The sequence below is a fragment of the Talaromyces amestolkiae genome (genome assembly GCF_001896365.1).
Source record: "Talaromyces amestolkiae strain CIB chromosome Unknown scaffold32.1, whole genome shotgun sequence".
Lineage (NCBI taxonomy): Eukaryota > Fungi > Ascomycota > Eurotiomycetes > Eurotiales > Trichocomaceae > Talaromyces > Talaromyces amestolkiae.
In genome coordinates this window covers 53,510-73,310 of record NW_024468068.1, presented here as the reverse complement: position 1 = coordinate 73,310, position 19,801 = coordinate 53,510, and the positions used below count along the sequence as shown (strand labels likewise).

The following is a 19,801-nucleotide window of genomic DNA, read 5'->3' as shown; positions in this document are numbered from 1 at the left end:
TTTGGGTATGATTGGTTTGATATTGCTCAACTCCGACGGTAATAGGATGATCAGGAGCGACAAGATGGTATATTTAGCAATTTAGAAATATACAGTTATCTTATATGACATGCAATATCCGTACGGATGCTGATCAATTTTACAACCAAATGCGTCAGCTCGTAACCGACTTACAAGGCTGTCTTCTCGCGCTCCTGGCCGATCTCGCTTTTCTTACCACTATTCCAAATGGTACCTTTACAGAAGCGGCTTACAGTCTGCGAATTTTAATACAACCGCGGCTCAAGGCAGTCAACCGGAGCTAAATGTGTGTATCCGAATGTAGGCAGGGCTTCCTGGTTTTGTGGGGTTCTGATCCGGAGCCCGGAGATAGATACGGCGCCTACTCCGGAAATGAGACGAAATGCTGCTATATCCAAAAGCCTACGGTGACGTTCTGCACCCATATAAAAAAGTCTAGTTGTCGCGGAAAGCTCACGTTATCCTCACCCCTGGCCTTCCATCAACATCCGAAGTTCTACACACCACGTCACCAACACATCTTGTCGGTTTCCATAATGCCTCGCAAATCTACTACACCGTCCTTCTCTGAGAAGGATATACCCAATTTAAAAGGCTATGTTATTATTGTCACTGGTGGTAAGCAGACGCCTCATCTTCTTAGTTTAAGTAGCAGTCAAAAACCGACCCGTTCTACTTAACAGGTAATTCCGGAATTGGATACGAGACTTCCTTCCAGCTAGCACAACGCGGTGCTCGAGTGTACATTGGCGGTCGCTCTACTGAGCGTGTTGAGGACGCAATCGATCGGATGAATCAAGCACATGGAGCCAAATTGGACATCCGATTCCTACGGCTGGACTTAACTGACTTGAAGTCAGTAAAGTCAGCTGCTCAACAGTTTGCGACTCTCGAGAGACGCCTAGATGTGCTCATAAATAATGCCGGGGTAGCTCTATGCCCGTAATATGTCTACTATATACCTACATGCTGACACCTGGTTATAGATCATGTCAGCGCCATACAAGTTGACAGGTGACGGGTTTGAAAGTCAATGGCAGACAAACTACTTGGCCCCTCACGCTTTGACACATTGCCTCATGCCGCTGCTGCTTTCTACGGCCAGCAGCTCTCCTGACGGAACTCGTGTCCGCGTAGTCAACGTCAGTAGTGACGCGGCATTCTCCGGTCCGAAGACCATCGAATGGAACGATGTGAACATGACCTCAACAAAGGGTGTGATGGAACTTTGGTAAGTTTAGTGTGATCTAGAGAAGAAATTTGATTCTTCTGTAGCATTCCCCTAACCAAGCTAACTTTTGCGTTGAAAGGAAACGCTACGGCCATTCAAAACAGGCTAGTATTCGAGATGCAAAGTATCTTAATGATCTCTACAGCACACAAGGTATGTTGGAACCTTTACCCAGTTACTGAAAATCCCTTTTCTTCACTATAAAGGGTTCATGATTGATGTTATTTTACGCCACAGGTGTTACTGCGTACTCTGTGCACCCGGGCTACGTCCCGTCTAACCTTCAGAGTCACGATCCGACTATAATAGGATCTGCTATTCGGTTAGCAATGAAGCTATCGAGAACGACGGCTTTGCAAGGAGCACTTACAACCTTGTATTGTGCCACGAGCCCTGAAGCTCCTGCTGTAGGTGCTGGCCGGTTCTTTGTTCCTGTCGGCAAGTTGGATGCGCGTGCAGATACTTGGTTTGCAGACACAGAGGGCAACAAGCGCTTGTGGGAGATGGCAGAAGAACAATCCAACACGGGCATTAGTTAGCTTTTTGTAAAATGGCTGCTATAAGTTTTAGAGATGCTAGAACTCAAGTACATCAAGATTGCAGTATAAGTTCTTAAAATCAGATTTACATGCTATAAGAGCTAGCTAACTTGCGGGATCATGAGACTAGAGAAAATATCAAGCATGGCCCTACTTTACATCTTTACCTTATTATCACACAGTATGACAGTTCGTATACAGCTATGACAGATTGGCGAGGTCACAGGTAACTACAGCAATTCATTTGTCACGTTATATAGGTCGGAGGCATAGAATAGAGCGATAATATTGACTCATTCGACAGGGCTGCCTCCAGTCTACCCGGACACCCGTATGTGGATGCTTCGGGAAAATTGCTTATGTAAAAAACAAAAGATTGACATTGATTTTGCAGATAAGTTGTACCAAATTCCTCTTTTATCACATTAAAGACATCAGGTCGTGACAATAAATTGAACGATATATTTAGAATATTGATTATTAGAGTGTTTCCGACCCCAAAGGTATGAATCAAAACCTGTAGAAATCAGAGCTCAGTGCACATGTTCGATGACAATTTGGAAGAGATCCAGACAAGACAATCGGTTTTTAGAGGAATTTATACAGCATTAATTATTCGATTTTATTAATTCAGCTATGAGTCAGCCTCATTTAAGAGTTCACCAGATATCCTAGAACTCAGCCTAGGCATGGCATCGAATTGTGGCTCACATGTTCGACCCAATCTGCCCAATAGACAGTCTCGTTGAAGATATCATTCAAACTTCTTCCAATGTGCTATCATACTTGATACCAGCCAAAGCGCGTGCTTGGTCCATCCAGCCTAGCACCCGCAAGGATTCTTCCATCCCAATGACCTCTCCCTGCCCTGGCGAAGATTTTCTTGCCTGGATCTTTTCCGCAATCACATCAGCTTGGTACCAAATTCCCCAGCCCTTTTCAACTGGTTTCTTAACGATTTCGTTCTTCTCGATGCCGTTCTCATCAATATATTCATCTCCATACCACTGCACATGGAACTCCTGTGGTCGAATGGGGGGAAACGGTACGGCAACTGACGCCTTGGTACCCTCAACTCGGACGGTTGGAGCAGATCTGTTTGCTTGTAGACGTTGATAGAAGGAGGGTTTGCTTGAGCCAGGGATTGTCATGCTAGTTGTGATGATTCCAACTGCTTCTTGATGGTTGGACTCTTTTTGGCGTTTGGAGAGAATAACCGTAGTGATATCGTCCACGTCATTTGGGACGCCAGGAACGCTCATTGTGCTAGCATGGACAACCTCAGTGGTTGTCGTGCCCTCACCCAAGCCATTGAGAGCAAGGTCCGCCCAGGTTAAAGCATAAACACCCTGATCCAGAAGGCTCCCAGCTCCAGCTTGCTTATCCAAAAATCGGGATGAATGAGATAGGTCCTGAGAAACGATCGGGAACGAGAATTCCGCGTATACACGTTTGACTTGCCCGATTTTCGGCAAAAGCTCCTCGCGAAAATATCTTGCGGCAGGGAGATATCTAGTCCACATTGCTTCCATCAAGACCACGCCGTTCTGGATTGCCAACTCTGTCAGCTTCTCGTACTGTTGTCGATTCATGGTTGCTGGCTTTTCCACGAGAACGTTGCGTTTGCAGGATAGTGCCTTCTTGACATGTTGGTAGTGTAGCGGGTGCGGAGTCGAAATGTACACGACGTCAAAGTCGCCCTTTTCTAGCAACTCCTCCCACGAATGATATACAGGCATCGACTCCGCGTGTGGAATCTTGTGTTCTTTGAACCACGACGCAGCCCGTTCCTTCGACCCAGTAGTACTGATGGCAACAAGTTCATGTTGTATACGGTCAGAGTCGTCGCGTGGCAATAAGAGATCAGGCAAGAACACAGATGCGATGTTGGACAGTGAGAGAGCTGCCCATCGGCAGGKAAAACGCTCTTGAGCCATGGCAGTTTGCAGGATTCTATAGAAGACCTCCCAAGCTTGTATTGCCTCCTACGGGAAAGAGCTGGAGCTTCTCTTCCGCCTTTAAGCACAGAGGCAGACTCTTTACCCGATTGTGATGTGCATCGGGCCGAGTGACTCTGCTGGAAACGGTGTATTGGGAAACCCAGGTGTCCGCTGGGATGATCCTTTTAGCCGATTAACAGACATTGGCCGTGGGGGTGAATGTTTCTGGGGGATTGCGGCTGGGCCTCGGAACAAGTCCGACCCCCAAACTCTTGCACTACGCCTGAAACGGCAGGKCTACTTTTTCTTCTAGATTTCCACGGTGAATACTTCTAGCTGAAAGACTAGAAGATGTAGCTAGGAAAACTGCCGGTCAATAATTTTTGGCGCCTTATTATGGAATGTATTCTATCAATAAATCCCTCTCAACTCGTACACCACCACCGCTCCTCTGATCACGTAAATGTAGTATAGAATTGTCTCTTATATATGATTAATTTTAAACTAAAATTCATCTGCTTGACATTTAGAAAAAAGATCTTGGATCGTCAGATACCATTTAAATATCCGGATGATTTTGGACCTATTACCCGATGCATTATCCAGTATCTCTTGAAACGTGCTCAAATTCCATCTTCCTGTATAGCTGAAATGCCTCCTCACGACAATACAGCTTGATGTTTCCACGAACTCGCTCCTCCATCAACCAAGATATCCTGCCCCGTCACCCAGCCAGCAGCGCCTCTAGCACATAAGAACAGTAAAGCGCCTTTAACCTCTTCAGGATTTCCGATACGCCCAAAAAGCGTCTCCTTCTCGAACTGGCCTACTAGCGCCGGCTGCTGGCTTTGCAAACCTCGCATCATGTCGGTCATCATGTAGCCGGGGCTCAGGCTGTTGACACGGATGCCATACGGCGCAAGCTCCATTGCGAGAGGCTTGACCAGACTGCGTACTGCACCTTTGGACGCGACATACGCACTAATGTTTTGTGCCGTGCTGGCGATGTGTGTGGCTATGCTGCCGATGAAGACGATACTGCCGCCGGATTTGGAAGGGTCGATCCCTGAAGTAGGCTTTCCAGCCTCATCGGTAGGTGAAGCTTTAGTGAGTCGTCTGACCATGCTGTTTGCACATGCTTGCGCAACTAGGAATGAGCCCATGAAGTTAACTGCAAAAGTCCGCTCAATATTCTTATCCGTCGTTGTAAGAAAGGTCTCGTCGGTCACGACACCCGCGGCATTAACATTGATGTCGATGGATGGAAATTGAGACTCGATCTGCTCAATGGTCTCCTGGACTGCCGTTCGAGAAGTGATGTCGACTCGGTAATATTCGACCCTCACATCGTGTTTCGCGTGGAGTTCGAGCAATGCAGGTGATGGCTCGGGAAGAATGTCAAGGACGGCAATGTTGCAGCTTGCCGCTGCGAGTGCCTCTGCGAAAGCCAACCCTAAGCCTCGAGCGGCGCCGGTGATCACGGCTGTTTGTCCCGAAAGTGAAAACTGTAAGCACAATCCAATTAACGTCAAGTTCAATAGTTTAAAATCAGAGACACTTACAAGTTCCATCGTCTTTGATAGTCCAGACTCTGCAGCCGTTATTTTTTAAAAAAAAAAAACCTCTAGGCAGAACTAGCAGTAGCTTCGATTTATGCGAATTTTTAATCTATAGCTTATATTGGGATTTCTAGCTAGTTGCTCCCCACAAGATAGCTGTAGAGCAATGAGCAACTCGTGATGTCGAGCAGCATGCAGTAGAGAACGCGGGGTCCCGGGGGGTAAATTGCCCTTTAAGCCTTTAGCCGTTTTGACGATACCGCGTATCTTACCCATTGCAAGAATCCATCAGCCTAMCCAGCCAATAGCCGTTGTCGGCGACTTGTGCAACAAGATGTTTCATGGCTGAGGATACATACATATGTTCTTGCACTGGATATGCCTCAACCGCTACCTAGGTATGTTGAGGGGTAGAAGTGATTTAGTCGTTGCTGGGCCACACCGGACAGTCCACCACAGCAGACACCATAGCAACACAACGTTCTGTTGCTTCTGGTAACAGTGATATTGTTAGCTTTATATGCAATGGAGGGATCTCGAGAATTCACCCATATTGTCGTGGGCGCTGGATCTGCGGGATGCGTTGTAACAGCGAGAATCGCAGAGAATCAAAACTTCAATGTTCTTCTCATCGAAGCGGGCCCGGATTACGATCCAGCGAAGCAAAGTCTACCTCTGGGAGTCCAGAATGCTCGCCGAGTACCTATGAAAGGTCAATCTGAGGTCTTTGATCCGCGGCTCGACTGGAACCTCGTTGTGGATATCCCCGGTGGGCGATCAATGCTGGTTCCGCAAGGGAAGGTTATGGGAGGGGGCAGCAGTATCAACGGAGGAACAGCACTGAGAAGTACCTCTGCTGATTCTACAGAATGGGTGGAGCTTGGTAACGATAGATGGGACTTTGAGAGCGTTTACCACGTTTATCAATCAATGGAAGAAGACGAGGTGAGGGGCACGCGAGGCCCTTGTCCAATCGTTCGAACGCCAGTAGAGGAAGTCGGCAAGATTCAAAATGCGTTCTTGGAAGGAGCAGCCACGTCTGGATTCAGGCAAATTCTTGACTTTAACGCTCCGGGGGCTGAGGGCGTCGGTCCCTCTCCTGTCTGTCGGCGAGGTGATCGACGTATCAGTGCCTCCAACACCTTCATCGATCCTATCCGCGACCAGAATAACTTGACAATTCTGACTACAGCTCAGGTAGAGAGAGTCATTTTTTCCGGAAAGAGGGCAACAGGAGTTGTTCTTATAGATGGCAGAAAGATATTTGCAAGCAAAGAAATCATTGTCAGCGCAGGACCTATCTTCTCTCCGGCGATCCTTCAGAGATCGGGTGTTGGGCCCTCTGCTCTCCTTCATTCACTGGGCTTGACAACTGTAGCGGACTTGCCCGTTGGCAAAAACCTTTCTGATCACTTGTGCATTCCTATCATGGCCAAACCAAGGAAAGGTGCCTATGAAGAGGATGATTACTCTTTGCAGATGCAGGCGCGGTGGTCCTCTTCTCTTCATCCTGGGACAACAGATCTTCAAATAATCTGTTTCAGTTATCTCTATGCTCAAGCGCCTGATCCACAGGTCCAGCATCGCGGTCTTTCGGGGACAGCAACTGGCCATGTGGCTGGGATCGGTTGCAATTTAAACAAACCGACATCGCTGGGAACCGTCACTATAAAGTCCAAAGATTCATGGGAGGCTCCACTAGTTGCACCGAACTATCTACAGACTGATCACGACCGGAAAATAGCTCGAGAAATTGTCCGAAAGGCCTATCGAATTATGACTTCTTCCGCGATGCAGACAGTGCTTGAGCAGCCCATAGGTCTCGATGATACAATTCTTGACTCCGACCAGCTTCTAGACAGATGGATTGACAGTCAATACTCGACGACCTATCATTTCTGTGGTACATGTCGAATGGCTGCCCGAGAGAAGGGCGGCGTCGTTGATCAAAGTGGCCGCGTGTATGGTGTACAGGGACTCCGAGTCTGTGATTCCAGTGTCATTCCGACTGCCCCTGCTGCCAACAACATGTGGCCGACTATGATGTTTGCACAAAGAATTGGTCTCAGCATTAGAGATGGTACGGATGTCGCTATACTGCATCAATCAAGACTATGAAGTATGCTAAGTCACTAGCAAGAATACAGCTGATCATTGTCATCAAGTCATGCCTAGTTAGTACTGTACTAATATGACATTTCAAATATAAATATACTCTGTAACAAAGCAATGTAACTAGCTTGTTTCGTAGTCTTACATTCCATATTTACTATCTAGTTATGGTTCTCTGCTGAATTAGGATGACAGTCTCAGGCTAGAAGACTGCCTCATGGACATTGAATACATCAAGAGTATCGTAGTCTTGTTTTCATTTACGTTATTGCAGTTTTTACCGAAGAAGATGAAGAAGCTTAATGCTGGGTCTTGATGTTAATAGTATACAAAATACACAAAAACCTCACACTGTACAATATGGAAATTGCATAACAGTATTGGTCGATCTGACTACCTTGAAGGCGCAGACAAATTCGTTGCAGGTCCAAGCTGGGATGATTTCAGGATCCCGAATTTCACTTCAACTCGCCACTTTCTTCTTTGTTGTGAACGTCAAGTGCCTCCATGTTACGATCGGTCGCGCCGTCAACTTCGTCTAGCAGTGTCCTCGCGGCAACGGCGATGTTACCACCAGCTTCAGCCACACGTCTGTCATATTCGGCCATATTGGCGCTGACAAATGGACTGTCACTTGTGAACAAGAGGTCAACTTCCTCAAGAGAGCGGCCGGCTGTCTCGACATAGAAGAAGTGGACAATGGGCATGACAACAAAGTTCATACACCCGAAAAATATGAATGACCACCATCCAATGTTTTTCAGCATAATGGGAATGACAAATGTTGTCGTGCCGCAGCCAATGGCCCATCCCAGGATCGTAAAAGAGTATCCTTTGGCACGCACCTCCTGAGGCCAGATTTCTGTACCATATATCCAGCACGGCACGATATTGAACATGGTGAAGAAAAAGACAAATGTAAAGGTGAATGCGGAGCCTGCAGTTCCCAGAGCCCGGGATTTTGCAGGATCTGTAAGGATCCGGTCCTGGGATGTTTTGATGAGAGCTGCGACAAGGAAAAGCGATATTCCTTGGATGATGAATGAGATCTGAAGGGATTTTCTGCGGCCAAGCCGATCGATGACGAGCGAAGCAGCTGCGGTGCCAATCACTCCAAATGTGTTGAGCAGTCCAGACATCCAAGAAGCCTTGTATGAGTCGAAGCTTGAAAGTTTGTAGAGCTCACTCGCCCAAGATACCATGACCAGAATACCAGTCCACTGTTGGATCTGTTGTAGCAGAAGGCCTAGCAGGGCACGACGGCCGAGGTGAAGTTTGCCGGAATACCGGCCAGCTAGGAATATGTTGACATAACTGTTACGCTTGTGGTTTGATGCTTCAACAACAGCCTCAAGCAGTTCCACTTCCTGAAGGATGGCTGCATCGTCAATGTGTTTGTCGCCTCGAATCTTGCACAGGATTTCGACAGCTTCTGACTTTCGGTGATGTGCCATGAGCCATCTCGGGGATTCTAAGATGGTGAATTAGTCAACGTATAGATTGATAAATCCACACTGCAACTTACCTGGAACAAAAAAAATTGTGAGGGCCACCATGAGCATTGGAATACACATGAAGCCGAGAGGAAATCGCCATCTGAATTCTATGGGACTATTACGAATGCCAAAATTGATCCAATTTGCAAGGAAGATTCCGAGAAAGTTGGAAACAAAGACAAGGGAAAAATTCGAACCACGATCGTGCGCCTCGGACAGTTCGGACACCCACGACGGTATCAGGACGTTGATAAAACCTATGCCGAGACCGGAAAGCACGCGCGCGCAGATAAACATATTGGAATTGACCGAACCGCACTGAAGAGCAGATCCCACAAGCGAGAGAATGGCGCCGATGAAGGCTCCTTTCTTCCGGCCCAGTTTGTCGCCCAGCCATCCGCCGATAAAGCCGCCAAACATTGCTCCAAAGTAGTATGCAGCAGCGAGTCCGCCCTGCTTTGTCGTTTGCGTAACTGTGCTTCCGAAACCGATTCCAGACATGGAGATGAAACCCGGTGTGCCAGAGACGCTGCCATAGACACCTTGGTTGTAGCCTTCATATACCAAAGCAATGGCGCTGAAGATGTTCAGTAGCAAGAGCACACCTTTGCCAGGCAAGGCGCGCCATGGTTGGAAGGGCATCGTGATACAGCCGAGTAAGGAATAGATGAGTGAGTTAAGAGAAGGGTAGGTGAATTTGATGAATTGAAATTCACGTGGGCTAGATCTGCAGGATATGCCGATATATATAGTTATCACAACACGAAGCGTGTCTATGGCAATATCGCGCGTTCTCGGGAGACGAGAAAGTCTATCCCACGCCGAATGCGTACTGTGGAGAGCTCTCTCTTCTCTTTCTCCACGGGGAAAAGCATGGGGTAAGCATTCCGGAGTGATTTTTACCAGCCATTCGAAGCCCAACCTGCTTAAACGGCTGACCGGCTGTACGGCTGAACGGCTAATAATCTATAAGAGTCACCTGAAAGTGGGTAAGGGTGTGTGTCAGATAAGTGATATGGTTAAATAAATACTATTTCAGATATTTCAAATTCACTAAGTTTTCTTAAATCCCTAAAAGACTACTAAAATACTATCTAATAAATAGAGATAGAGTACCAAGAAAGGTTTGCCTCGTCAAAGTAGGCAAACGCCGGGTGGTGGTGCAGAATGGAGCGGAATGAATTGACCAATCAGAGGCCAAATAAATCTAACTATATCTTGTCTGTGGTGGCTTTACATAATCTCTTATTTTGCCTGCAGTTACGAAAGCCGAACCGCGGTTCGTCTGAGCTTATTGTGATGGCTGGCGATACTTCCCCCTTCGCAATCGTGATGCATCTCCCTCTCCTCTGCGAAGATCAAAACGTTCCATAGGTCTTTGTTCCGTGTAAGACTGCGCTTGGGCGAGCTTGTGGTTTGAGCCGTTGTATTATTGCTGGTAGTACTACCTCAAATGAAGCGAGTGACCTGACTCCCCAAATTCAGCGGCTCAAGGATAAAGTGGAGAAACCTGCTATTAAAAATTTTGTCTCCACATATATCGTATTCCCTTTTCCTCCTGTTATACTTGTTGTAGCGTATTTCTGATTGCGTGGCCCTGTCATGGGCACCTAGGTGATACCTTGTGGGCGTGTGTTTGGGTCAGGCAAGAACAGATATGGCGGAGTCATAATTCCCATCCAGCTCATGTAGCAACGCAGCGACTAAGAGATTTTTCCAAATGTGTACTAGAGGGCTTTCCTCCTCCTTTGTGTTATTGAAATGGTGAGTCAAGCCACTGTAGTTGTTAGTGGCTGTATCGAGGTATTATATAGCTTCAACCTCCGTCCTACGGAACCTTAGTTTTTAGGTGTAATCGCACCTAACATTGCTTCTCTATCCCTCGCACCTAAGCTAGCAAACTCCCCTCATAATACGAATCCCTCATGGCAGGTTCAGCGGACTTTTATCCTCTTCATACCGACTTTCAAACACCACAAGACTGAGAAAATCCCGAAAACTATGAAACAGGCCCATGGGAGCGTCGCCCCACGCCTGTTGGTACCAACAAGATCGTAGATCCCTCAACTTGTCCCAGCTTCCATGGTATCGCTTCATCTGTTTATTAATAACTTTCTTTTCCAACTCTCCCGCCTTCTGATAGGCCTCTTCTAGGGCCTTCTTTGCGCTCACCAGTTAATCCCCTTGTAAATATCACGTACATATTGTCCCCTGCCCGTTATGCTCGTACATCGCGACCCCCCCCGGCCCTCGATAGTTAGCCGCACGATATGCACAGGTAGACTCGTTTCTGGAAATAGATCAAATTCATAGCCACCCATCCAGGAGAAATTTTCCCAATGTAGCTCGAAGACACTCAAAATAGGGTTGTTGAGCCTGTAGAAATGGGGACCAGAGATTACGGGTTGCGTCCCGTTGGTAAGAGCGTAGAACTTCTTAAGATCATCCGGCAGTGTACAGCCTAACTTCGATTCCACTCTAGCATTTTCGTCTGCCCTTGCCGGTGCGCGAAGAATGGTGCGTGGAAGCGTGGACTCGTCGCCATTACTATAATCCTCCCACATCTCTGGGAAGCGCAGCGTATTCCAATCCAATTCGTCAAGCATTTGCTGGAAACTTTTATCCTTGTACTCATCACCGGGCATTACTAGCTCCTCTTCTAGTCTCTTCTTGGTCACAGTAAGGATAAACTTTATATGTTGCTTTAGCTCATCATCTAATAAATCAAGTTTCTCGCGTAACCAGCCAGACGTGAAATATTTCTTCTATGCAAGCTGGATACAGGATAGGTCTCTGGCTTKCCCATTTGCATAGATGCGATAGGCAATGCAGGCTATGATTTCATCTACTTCAGCGCTTTTGTTGAGAAACAAACAGATGCTTAGAAGACCAGTTAGATATCTCGAGAAAGATAATGCCTGATCGCGATAAGCTTCATTGTTTTTGTTTTGTCAAATATACTAGTGGGTAGCAAGAAAAGTGAAAGACTTACCGAGGCCCCCGTCATGGCATTCAAGTGAGGGTCGGCGGATTCTAGCGTTTTCTTTACCAGACTATTCAAATTCTCAAAGTCGGCTTCTGTCACATTTCTAGTGATATCTATTACCTCTTCTGGTCCAAGACTAGATCGCATTCCTCGAAGGAATTGATCCTCGAGACGCTGCTATTCATCTTCTCCGTTAAGCTTGTCTACTTCTCCTACTTCAGGTAGCAAAGTCTCAACATTTTTCGTACAAGAATGGTGTCACTCTAAGGATCATTTGATTGAATGAATAATTATTATATTCTTCAGCATTCTCTAAGCAGTAGTACTGTGTAGAAACCGCGAAAATGGCTAAGGCCTTATTAATCTGGCCAACTATCGCAAGTTTAATGGCCTTTGGCCGGCAGTGGAAATAACTTTGGTGGTTGAGCGACTAAACAAGAGTGGTGTGAGCGAAGAAGCCGCGTAAGAATCCAGTCATTTTTGCTTATTTTAGTTTTTTTTATTTTCTCCTCTTTGTATTTGCACAACCTCAAGAGTGGATTCTGCTGTCTCGATAAAATCAAAAAGATACATCATGGGAGATCAGATAATGCCACTTGATTTTTTCAGCCGTATCAATCCAGATTCCACTGTACCGTATTTCAGTGGGCTAGCTTCAAAATTCCTGGAGAGACACCACTAAAGCGAACTAGTCTATAAATAGGTAGCAAGGGGCAGTATGTATGTCTCATAGTTTCTACTTGCACATATTCTGATATATTTTAGCAGTATTTACTACCTATGGCTGTGTCTTTGAATTATCAACCGCAGTCTCAGGTGTGTTGAACGCATATGTTGATCCCGTTCCAAACAAGCACTTTTTATATATTGTTTGTAGCTTTCCTAAGAATCCGACTTATTGGGCATTAATAATCAATCTGGACATCACTCTCCACGGAAAGGAGATTTCCTTAATTTTATAAAATTGATTTAAATAAGAAGGTGTAGGAATATTGGAACAACGCTATTACTTTAAACCTCAGCTTTGTAGACTCATATCGACCTAGACGTGAGGTTGCATTTACACCAATGCAGGAACTTGTGTGGTATAAGTAGTATCTGCAGAGGAGTAAAGTGATTGTTGATGCGGCATATGGAGTATGAATAAAACTAATATCATTGTTTAAGAGTTGTTTTGATATAGTTTATATGACTATCATCCTAGCATAGGATGGAAACTAATCCTTGGAAACCACAGCTGTATTAACAAACGTACTGCCTGCGGTTCTCACCGACTCATCGGTCGATGGTAGACTATTCATGGATGAGATAAGATCGTTATTTCAATAGATGTAAGAAATCCGCACGCCACGAGTAAGAACCATGGTCGATGCGTCTCATTAGCGACGGCGCATGTATTTAATGGCAACACCAGAGCTGGAGGACCTCATGCTTCGAAAATTTCTCAAGATGCTTCCAGGTGTCATGTAAAAACAGTGAGATGATGCGTTTAAGTTTGGACTGGCTAGTTCGCTCCACATTCTACCGATTCTAGATAGGCCTAAAATGGTACCATTTTATAACGAAGGTAAGAGAATAGGTGGAACTATTACAGTAAAGCCGTTGTGATAACTTGCTTGTAGGAAGCACTAGAAATAGAACTTTGAAGTTCTGAAATGTACTCTTGATAGGGAATGTACCTAAACCAACACTTACAGTTCAAGCTCGGCAACAAATTCAAAAACTGCAATTTCACATGCCATCTTTCTCATGGGTTGAGCTTTCAAGGCACACCAATAAATTTGTTTTAGATTTGTCAAAAGGCACATAGCTTTGCATTCTTTTTCGATTTACCGCAATTTATCGCTTCTATAGTAGACTGAAATTTGAATTCTCACTTTATGATCAGAATCATGTTAAACATGCGCTTTACCTACTCTCTGTTCATGTCGGTGTTTCTAGAAGGGTGACAGTGACATTATGTTATTTACCCCTGAAACAAGTTAGTAGTCTAGATTTGAAAAGTGCGGGGTAACGCCTTGGCTGGATTTTAGACAACAGACTTCTGAGAGGCTCAAGCAATCGTAATAGGCCGTATCAGGAAATTCAGCCCGCTGCTATGGCCATCTTTTAAAAAATATTAATAATTAAGTTTCCCCAAACTTGTACCAGAGCTGCTTGAGGTCAGTGCTAATAATTAGCTCGTGTGTCATGATGCCCAAAACGATTAGGGTTGTCAACTCCACCAAGGCTGAACTCGTGCACAGGCTCGCTCAGATATCCCCCTTTTCTCATAATTGCTGTGACTAGCCTACACGTCGAAGATCAGGGCAATTTTGGTAGAATATGGTCCTAGTGAAATTTTACTCGAGCTACAATTCGCCTGCTATTCTCTCCGCTTTTCCCTTTCTTATTCTTTCTTTCCAGTTGCAAGGTTCTGGGCTTTAGGGCTGGGTACTCTGATCGGGCATATAATAAGATGATTAAGCTGCTTCCGCCAGGCTATAACAAAATCCGGCCTTTTTTCATTCTTCTGCTAAATCTTCTATGGGATGAAAATAATCCTTCCTTTTTTGTCTGTAACTCGTTCGATCGACGTCAGCAAATATGGACCCTAATAATACTCCTGCTCTACAGTCGCCACCTGGTCAAGTGACCAACCTCAGCAATCCTTACTCCCTTCGATCTGATATGTACGTGGCGGCCGGCGTGGGGCTGGGCATTTCATCTGTCGCAGTCATACTACGAGTCTTCACGAAAGTCAGGGTGCTGCGTTCCATGCAACTAGAAGACTATATATTGGTTCTCTCGTTGTTAGGGTTTTTTGCGTTCACATTCCTCATGATTCATGCTGTTCATTTGGGACAAGGCACACATCAATGGAATGTATCAGTGGCTCATCTCCAGCAAGTCATTCAGGTCGGTTCTATGCCCCCAATTGAAAGTTTCCCTGGACACCACCGCTGAAGGATCTATTCACAGATTGCAAACATCATTGAAATTATATATTGTCCCGTTATTCTAGGAGCGAAGGTTGCAATACTCCTCCAGATGAGACGAATGTTCATTGTAAAAAAGACAGGCAAACTGTTCTGGCTGCATGAGATTCTCCTATGGACGAACATTCTGTGTTATGTTACCCTAACGCTGACCTTTGCATTTGCTTGCATCCCTCGTGAAAAGCTCTGGAAACCCGAATTGCAGGGACATTGCATCTCCTCTAATGGTTCTCTTATTGGATCTTCGTCCCTGAATGTGGTGTCCGATGTGTCCATGTTATTGCTTCCTTTGTCCGTCATTCTACGGCTCCAGCTTCCTCTCAAAAGCAAACTGATCTTAAGCACTGTGTTTGGCACAGGCGTTCTGTATGTTTGACGCTTTTTGTGCCCGACGGATTTAAGAAAGTTCTGACGCATCTATGGTATCAGGGCCTGCATATCTAGCACTTTCCGATTAGTGTATGGGATCCGACTGACAACGACCGATGATTTTACCTGGAGCATCGCTCCTGTTGGATTTTGGGCGTAGGTGCACTCAGATATGCTTTCAATGAGACCAAATTGCTGACGGACACATTCTTAATCTTAAGGATCGGAGAAATATGCACAGTCATTCTGGCTGGCTCTATTCCCATGCTGCCAGGTTTCGTCAAGTTCGTTCGGGGTAGAGACGAAGCTCGATCGGGTTCCTCCTTACCCAGGTCGCGTTCGAGGTGGCCTCACCTGAGCAACGCTACATCAAAACATCACCCTATTGCCAACGAATATTCTCAATGGGAAGACAGCTTTGCTCGTATGGGGGCTACGACAGATGCACACGTTAGCGCATCAGCTCTTATCGACCCAGAGACAGAAGTGGTACCGCTGAGCATTATGAAAACCGTTCATGTAGTAACTAAAAGTAGTTGAGGCTGATTACTGATTGATTGACTCTTACAAATTCACTACTAGACACAGGCTATACTATGTTTGAACCTTTTCCAAAAAGCAAGAATCACACTTGATTTAAATCGATTTCTACAATGCAATAGGCGAACCTTACTTAACTTTTGTGGCTTKAAAAWTCTTATGCGGGCTCGGAATTGAGTTGTTTTGATTCAGAAGCTTTTTGTGCCCCATATTATCAATCACACAACGAAATTCACAAAAAGGATGAACGATGGGTGTTAATCTACAGTGGGATGAAATATGTGTTAACACCCCCCGTATCCGAAATATCCACACCGCCACTGATTCTGCTGTCCAAAACGAGTAACACTAAGTATTACGGGCTAAGACCTGGCTTCTTCGAGGGATAGATAATTGCTATGTAATGAAGGCGGTGAAAATGTGGAAAGCGTTCGGATATGGGGCTTTGCTGTATATCCTATTCGTTCCATTCATTGCCATTTTTTGCCATGTTATAGAGATAAGGAATGCAGAGGATCTAGATAGATAGAGGCCTGTTTACAAGATAGTTTCCCAAATCGCAACAACCAGTCATACATACTCTTGTGAAGACAAGGCTGACTGCAACACATCTACATACCAATATAGTTGGTCATACTGTAGCAAGTTAGAAAGTCCGACTGCAAGATAGTGATACGAGAATGAAGTATCACAATAAGGTGGTATCATCATAATTGTAATAATAAGTGTAGAGTTTATCGAATCTATCGAAGAGATAGGCGCTCGATACCGAAAACAAGTAAGTTATGCAGACTTTATCCTTTATATGATCCCGACCTCCGGATATAGTCCCTAACGATTCTTCGAGAAAAAGAACGGAGGTCTTGAAAAACTCCCACGATTGACTCGAACGTGAACTTTATTGGTCAAGCACTTGAAACTACTACCGTTACTACGTATAATTAGTCAAATTTTAAAAATTATCGTCTCCGGTGTACCGCGAGGGCATTTTGAAACCCTATTGAACCCGAAATTAGCCTTGACATGTGAGGCCCAAATGGACATGGTAGCTCGGGGTAGTATTGAAAAGGTGGTTACAAATAACACCAGACGTTGAAATGACAGAGTTGTTAACACGATCAAGCGACATGACTGAGGCACTATACGAAGCAGTAGCCCTTTTACGGTTCACCTCAGAAACAGAAAAATCATCCCACTGCACCCTATCATAGTCGCTCATATCTCCTCAAAATCTTGTACGGAGTAACAAGCTTCCCAAAGAGATGCGCATCACCGGGCTGACGCAGGGTGTTGTCTACAGCTATCGTCGTAGCCACCCTGATACCATCGATTTTTCCCGGCTGTTGTTGTCCTTCAATGAGATTCTCCTCAGAACCATTCCTAGTTTCATTTACAGTCGTTATCAGATCGCGTTCTGCCATGCCAGTAATTGACTTTTTCAATGGGCGACCACGTCGGTTGGCAGACCGGTCGTTAAACCCTTTACTGGAACCACCGGGAACGGATGAAGAATTCTGTGTCCCCTTAGCCAACTCGGGTGCTGAGTGGTACGGGTGCTGAGTGGTAAGGGTTCTCGGACAATTTGTAGCCTGCACTGCCATTCGAGTACCCAGAAAGATCAATTACCCGCGAAAAGAGGGCTTTCATAGCTGGCAAGTTCACGGCAACCACAGCTGACTGAATCTCAAGCGCGGCAACAACTACCATATTGCCGAGGATATAAGAAATATAATCGGTGCTTCCAAGCTCTTTGAGTACAACGAAACGACATAGAGCAACAATGACGGCGGAGGCACCGAAGCCGATCACACTGAGAACGGCCATTTTCCGGCGAAAGGGCATTTGAAGCGACATGACAGTGGGAATTGGAAGGAATAGAATAGCCAAATCAGTTATTGTATTCTATTTATAGTCAATGAAATGAAAGCCGTGGGTCAGAATTAGTCATTAGTGAGAAATTACTTACCAGAGCTGATGGCAGCATCAAGACTATATCTTCCTCGATACATTTTGCATCTGGATAGTTTTCAGGATGTAGTACAGCATCAAATGGGATATATTGCAAAAATGCTAGTAGCCAGTTTGTGATGGTGACCATGGTGTTGAGAGCCATGGTACCATAGACCAGTCGTCGGAAGTTGGCGTCTGGGGAGAGACGAAGATAGAAAAAGAGAAAAGACATCTTGATGGTCCAGTGAGTAAACATATAAAATATTTCTTCGACGATGAGCCACTGTATTTGGAATCAGATCTGTAAAGGAGAACGGGCGTAAGATGAAGGTGGCTTGTCATGAGCAAACCTTTTCGATATTGTAAATTTGATAATCGTTCAGAGTACTCACGTGTCTACAGCAATTAGAAACTTTCCCCTTATCCGGCTTGATACAATGGATCATTGATAACTTACAGGCCACAGCCGTAATGCAAGAATATGTACAAGATGGTCTGCTGCATGGTGTTGACCAGCTGAAGAAATACGCGTCAGCTTCAGCCCAATTAGCACCCAAAAAGGTAGAACCTCGAGTCTTCGCTTACCAACAAAAGTAATGCCGCAACATCGTCGCGGCCAAAAGTCCTTAACAAGATTGCTCGACAGTACAATCGCAAGAAAATTGAGCTAGTGCCAACGGCAAACGCAAGAGATATAACGATGTAGGCAACAGGTTGTAAGTTACTGATTGCCATTTTTCTCAAGCGTTGACAGAGAGAAGTCAGTGTTGAGATAATAAAATTGAACAAAAGCAGCATGTTAAAAGGAAAAACCTCCCCCTATCTCTATGACCGTTGAGTACTCCCTGCAACCGAAGACAATCCATCTTTACCGTTTCCCGTCATCCCTTCACTTTCTTAGGAAATGATCAGACAATTCTACGAAATTGTAAAACTTCCCACCGCTGATATCTTACTTTTTCAAGCTTTAGCTGCGTCAAGTTAGAAATCGACTACGTACTCCTTGAAATACATCCAACAGACAATTGTGTCGATCTTAAGAACTTGACGAGATATTTTGGTAGGCATCGATGAGAACGGGCTTTCGAATTTCATTATGAAACTGTCTAACCCTTTGCGGCTATCGCTCGAAGTGTCAACCACCCATAATATTCAATATGTTGCAGTTAACTCGCTCAGTATTAATAAATACCTGGTATGACAGCTGGACCGCTTCAAGCTGGGGCCGCTTGTCGAATAGGAATCTTGCCGATTACAACATTTATCCACTAGCTATACAATGCTACTTTTATGACCGATGTGGATACGACCAACATCTATGTCGTTGTGCGTAGTTTTCGTTTCTTCTTGTCCCGGCTGCAGCCCAGGATGCCGTTAAAGAAATTGGAGGAAGGCCCTGCATTATTCCCTACCACTTTTCTCTTCTTCTTTTCAACTTCTCGATTTCCTTGCTCTTCTTAATTYCCCCAAGCGCCTCTTCTCAAGCCATATTAAACTGCTTTTCCAGTTGCATCTTAATCTGATTCGTAATGGCTACCTTAGCCATCCACAGTCTGAAAAATGCTCTAGAAGCAGACCTCATATCAATTGCTATCTCAATGGCCATACTGGCCGCTACATTGCATTGGTTTGTTTTTCGTATAACTACCGTTGAGAATTATCTTGCACCTTTGCTATGGTTTATCTCGTGGCAATGTCCATTGTTGGCTCTGCATACTTTACTATAGCAAACTTTTCGATCCTCCAAACGCTGTTTCGGCTTACTGTAGTTGTGACATCATTCAATGGTGGTTTGATTCTCAGCATTGCAGTGTATCGACTGTTCTTTCATCGTATCCGTCGATTCCCTGGTCCCCTCTGGTCAAAACTCAGCCGATTCGCCGATGTAGCCCTGGCGGCTAAGGAGGCGAAGTATTACCGCGAGGTAGCGACGATGCGTGAGACTTACGGTGATTTCATACGAACTGGTAAATGCATTCTCTTTATTTCCTCTCCTGCATTTGAATTTTCGCAACATGAAATATATCAACACCTGAATAGGCCCCCGAGAAATTTGCATTGTACGCAAATCTGCCGTTTC

The 19,801-nt window shown here is 45.2% G+C and overlaps 7 protein-coding genes across 7 annotated transcripts; 2 read left to right on the top strand and 5 right to left on the bottom strand.

Annotated features, from left to right (window-relative positions):
* Positions 1-557: 557 nt before the first annotated feature.
* Positions 558-1,791, top strand: BHQ10_010307 (uncharacterized protein; the record flags this gene model as incomplete). Its single annotated transcript, XM_040872923.1, has 5 exons — positions 558-639; positions 705-949; positions 1,008-1,252; positions 1,332-1,405; positions 1,490-1,791. The coding sequence occupies 5 exons, from the start codon at positions 558-560 to the stop codon at positions 1,789-1,791; spliced, it is 948 nt and encodes a 315-aa protein (XP_040738809.1).
* A 758-nt stretch (positions 1,792-2,549) lies between these two features.
* Positions 2,550-3,728, bottom strand: BHQ10_010306 (uncharacterized protein; the record flags this gene model as incomplete). The annotated part of the gene is made up of 1 exon (XM_040872922.1): positions 2,550-3,728. The coding sequence occupies one exon, from the start codon at positions 3,726-3,728 to the stop codon at positions 2,550-2,552; it is 1,179 nt and encodes a 392-aa protein (XP_040738808.1).
* Positions 3,729-4,390: 662 nt separating this feature from the next.
* Positions 4,391-5,302, bottom strand: BHQ10_010305 (uncharacterized protein; the record flags this gene model as incomplete). Its single annotated transcript, XM_040872921.1, has 2 exons — positions 4,391-5,236; positions 5,294-5,302. 2 exons carry the CDS (start codon positions 5,300-5,302, stop codon positions 4,391-4,393), a joined length of 855 nt encoding a protein of 284 aa, XP_040738807.1.
* Positions 5,303-5,815: 513 nt separating this feature from the next.
* On the top strand, positions 5,816-7,408 carry BHQ10_010304 (uncharacterized protein; the record flags this gene model as incomplete). Its single annotated transcript, XM_040872920.1, has 1 exon — positions 5,816-7,408. One exon carries the CDS (start codon positions 5,816-5,818, stop codon positions 7,406-7,408), a length of 1,593 nt encoding a protein of 530 aa, XP_040738806.1.
* Positions 7,409-7,860: 452 nt separating this feature from the next.
* On the bottom strand, positions 7,861-9,540 carry BHQ10_010303 (uncharacterized protein; the record flags this gene model as incomplete). The annotated part of the gene is made up of 2 exons (XM_040872919.1): positions 7,861-8,873; positions 8,928-9,540. The coding sequence occupies 2 exons, from the start codon at positions 9,538-9,540 to the stop codon at positions 7,861-7,863; spliced, it is 1,626 nt and encodes a 541-aa protein (XP_040738805.1).
* A 1,281-nt stretch (positions 9,541-10,821) lies between these two features.
* On the bottom strand, positions 10,822-12,031 carry BHQ10_010302 (uncharacterized protein; the record flags this gene model as incomplete). The annotated part of the gene is made up of 3 exons (XM_040872918.1): positions 10,822-11,055; positions 11,100-11,588; positions 11,891-12,031. 3 exons carry the CDS (start codon positions 12,029-12,031, stop codon positions 10,822-10,824), a joined length of 864 nt encoding a protein of 287 aa, XP_040738804.1.
* A 5,264-nt stretch (positions 12,032-17,295) lies between these two features.
* BHQ10_010301 (uncharacterized protein) lies at positions 17,296-18,456 on the bottom strand (the record flags this gene model as incomplete). The annotated part of the gene is made up of 5 exons (XM_040872917.1): positions 17,296-17,673; positions 17,738-18,004; positions 18,072-18,117; positions 18,179-18,237; positions 18,307-18,456. 5 exons carry the CDS (start codon positions 18,454-18,456, stop codon positions 17,296-17,298), a joined length of 900 nt encoding a protein of 299 aa, XP_040738803.1.
* Positions 18,457-19,801: the final 1,345 nt, after the last annotated feature.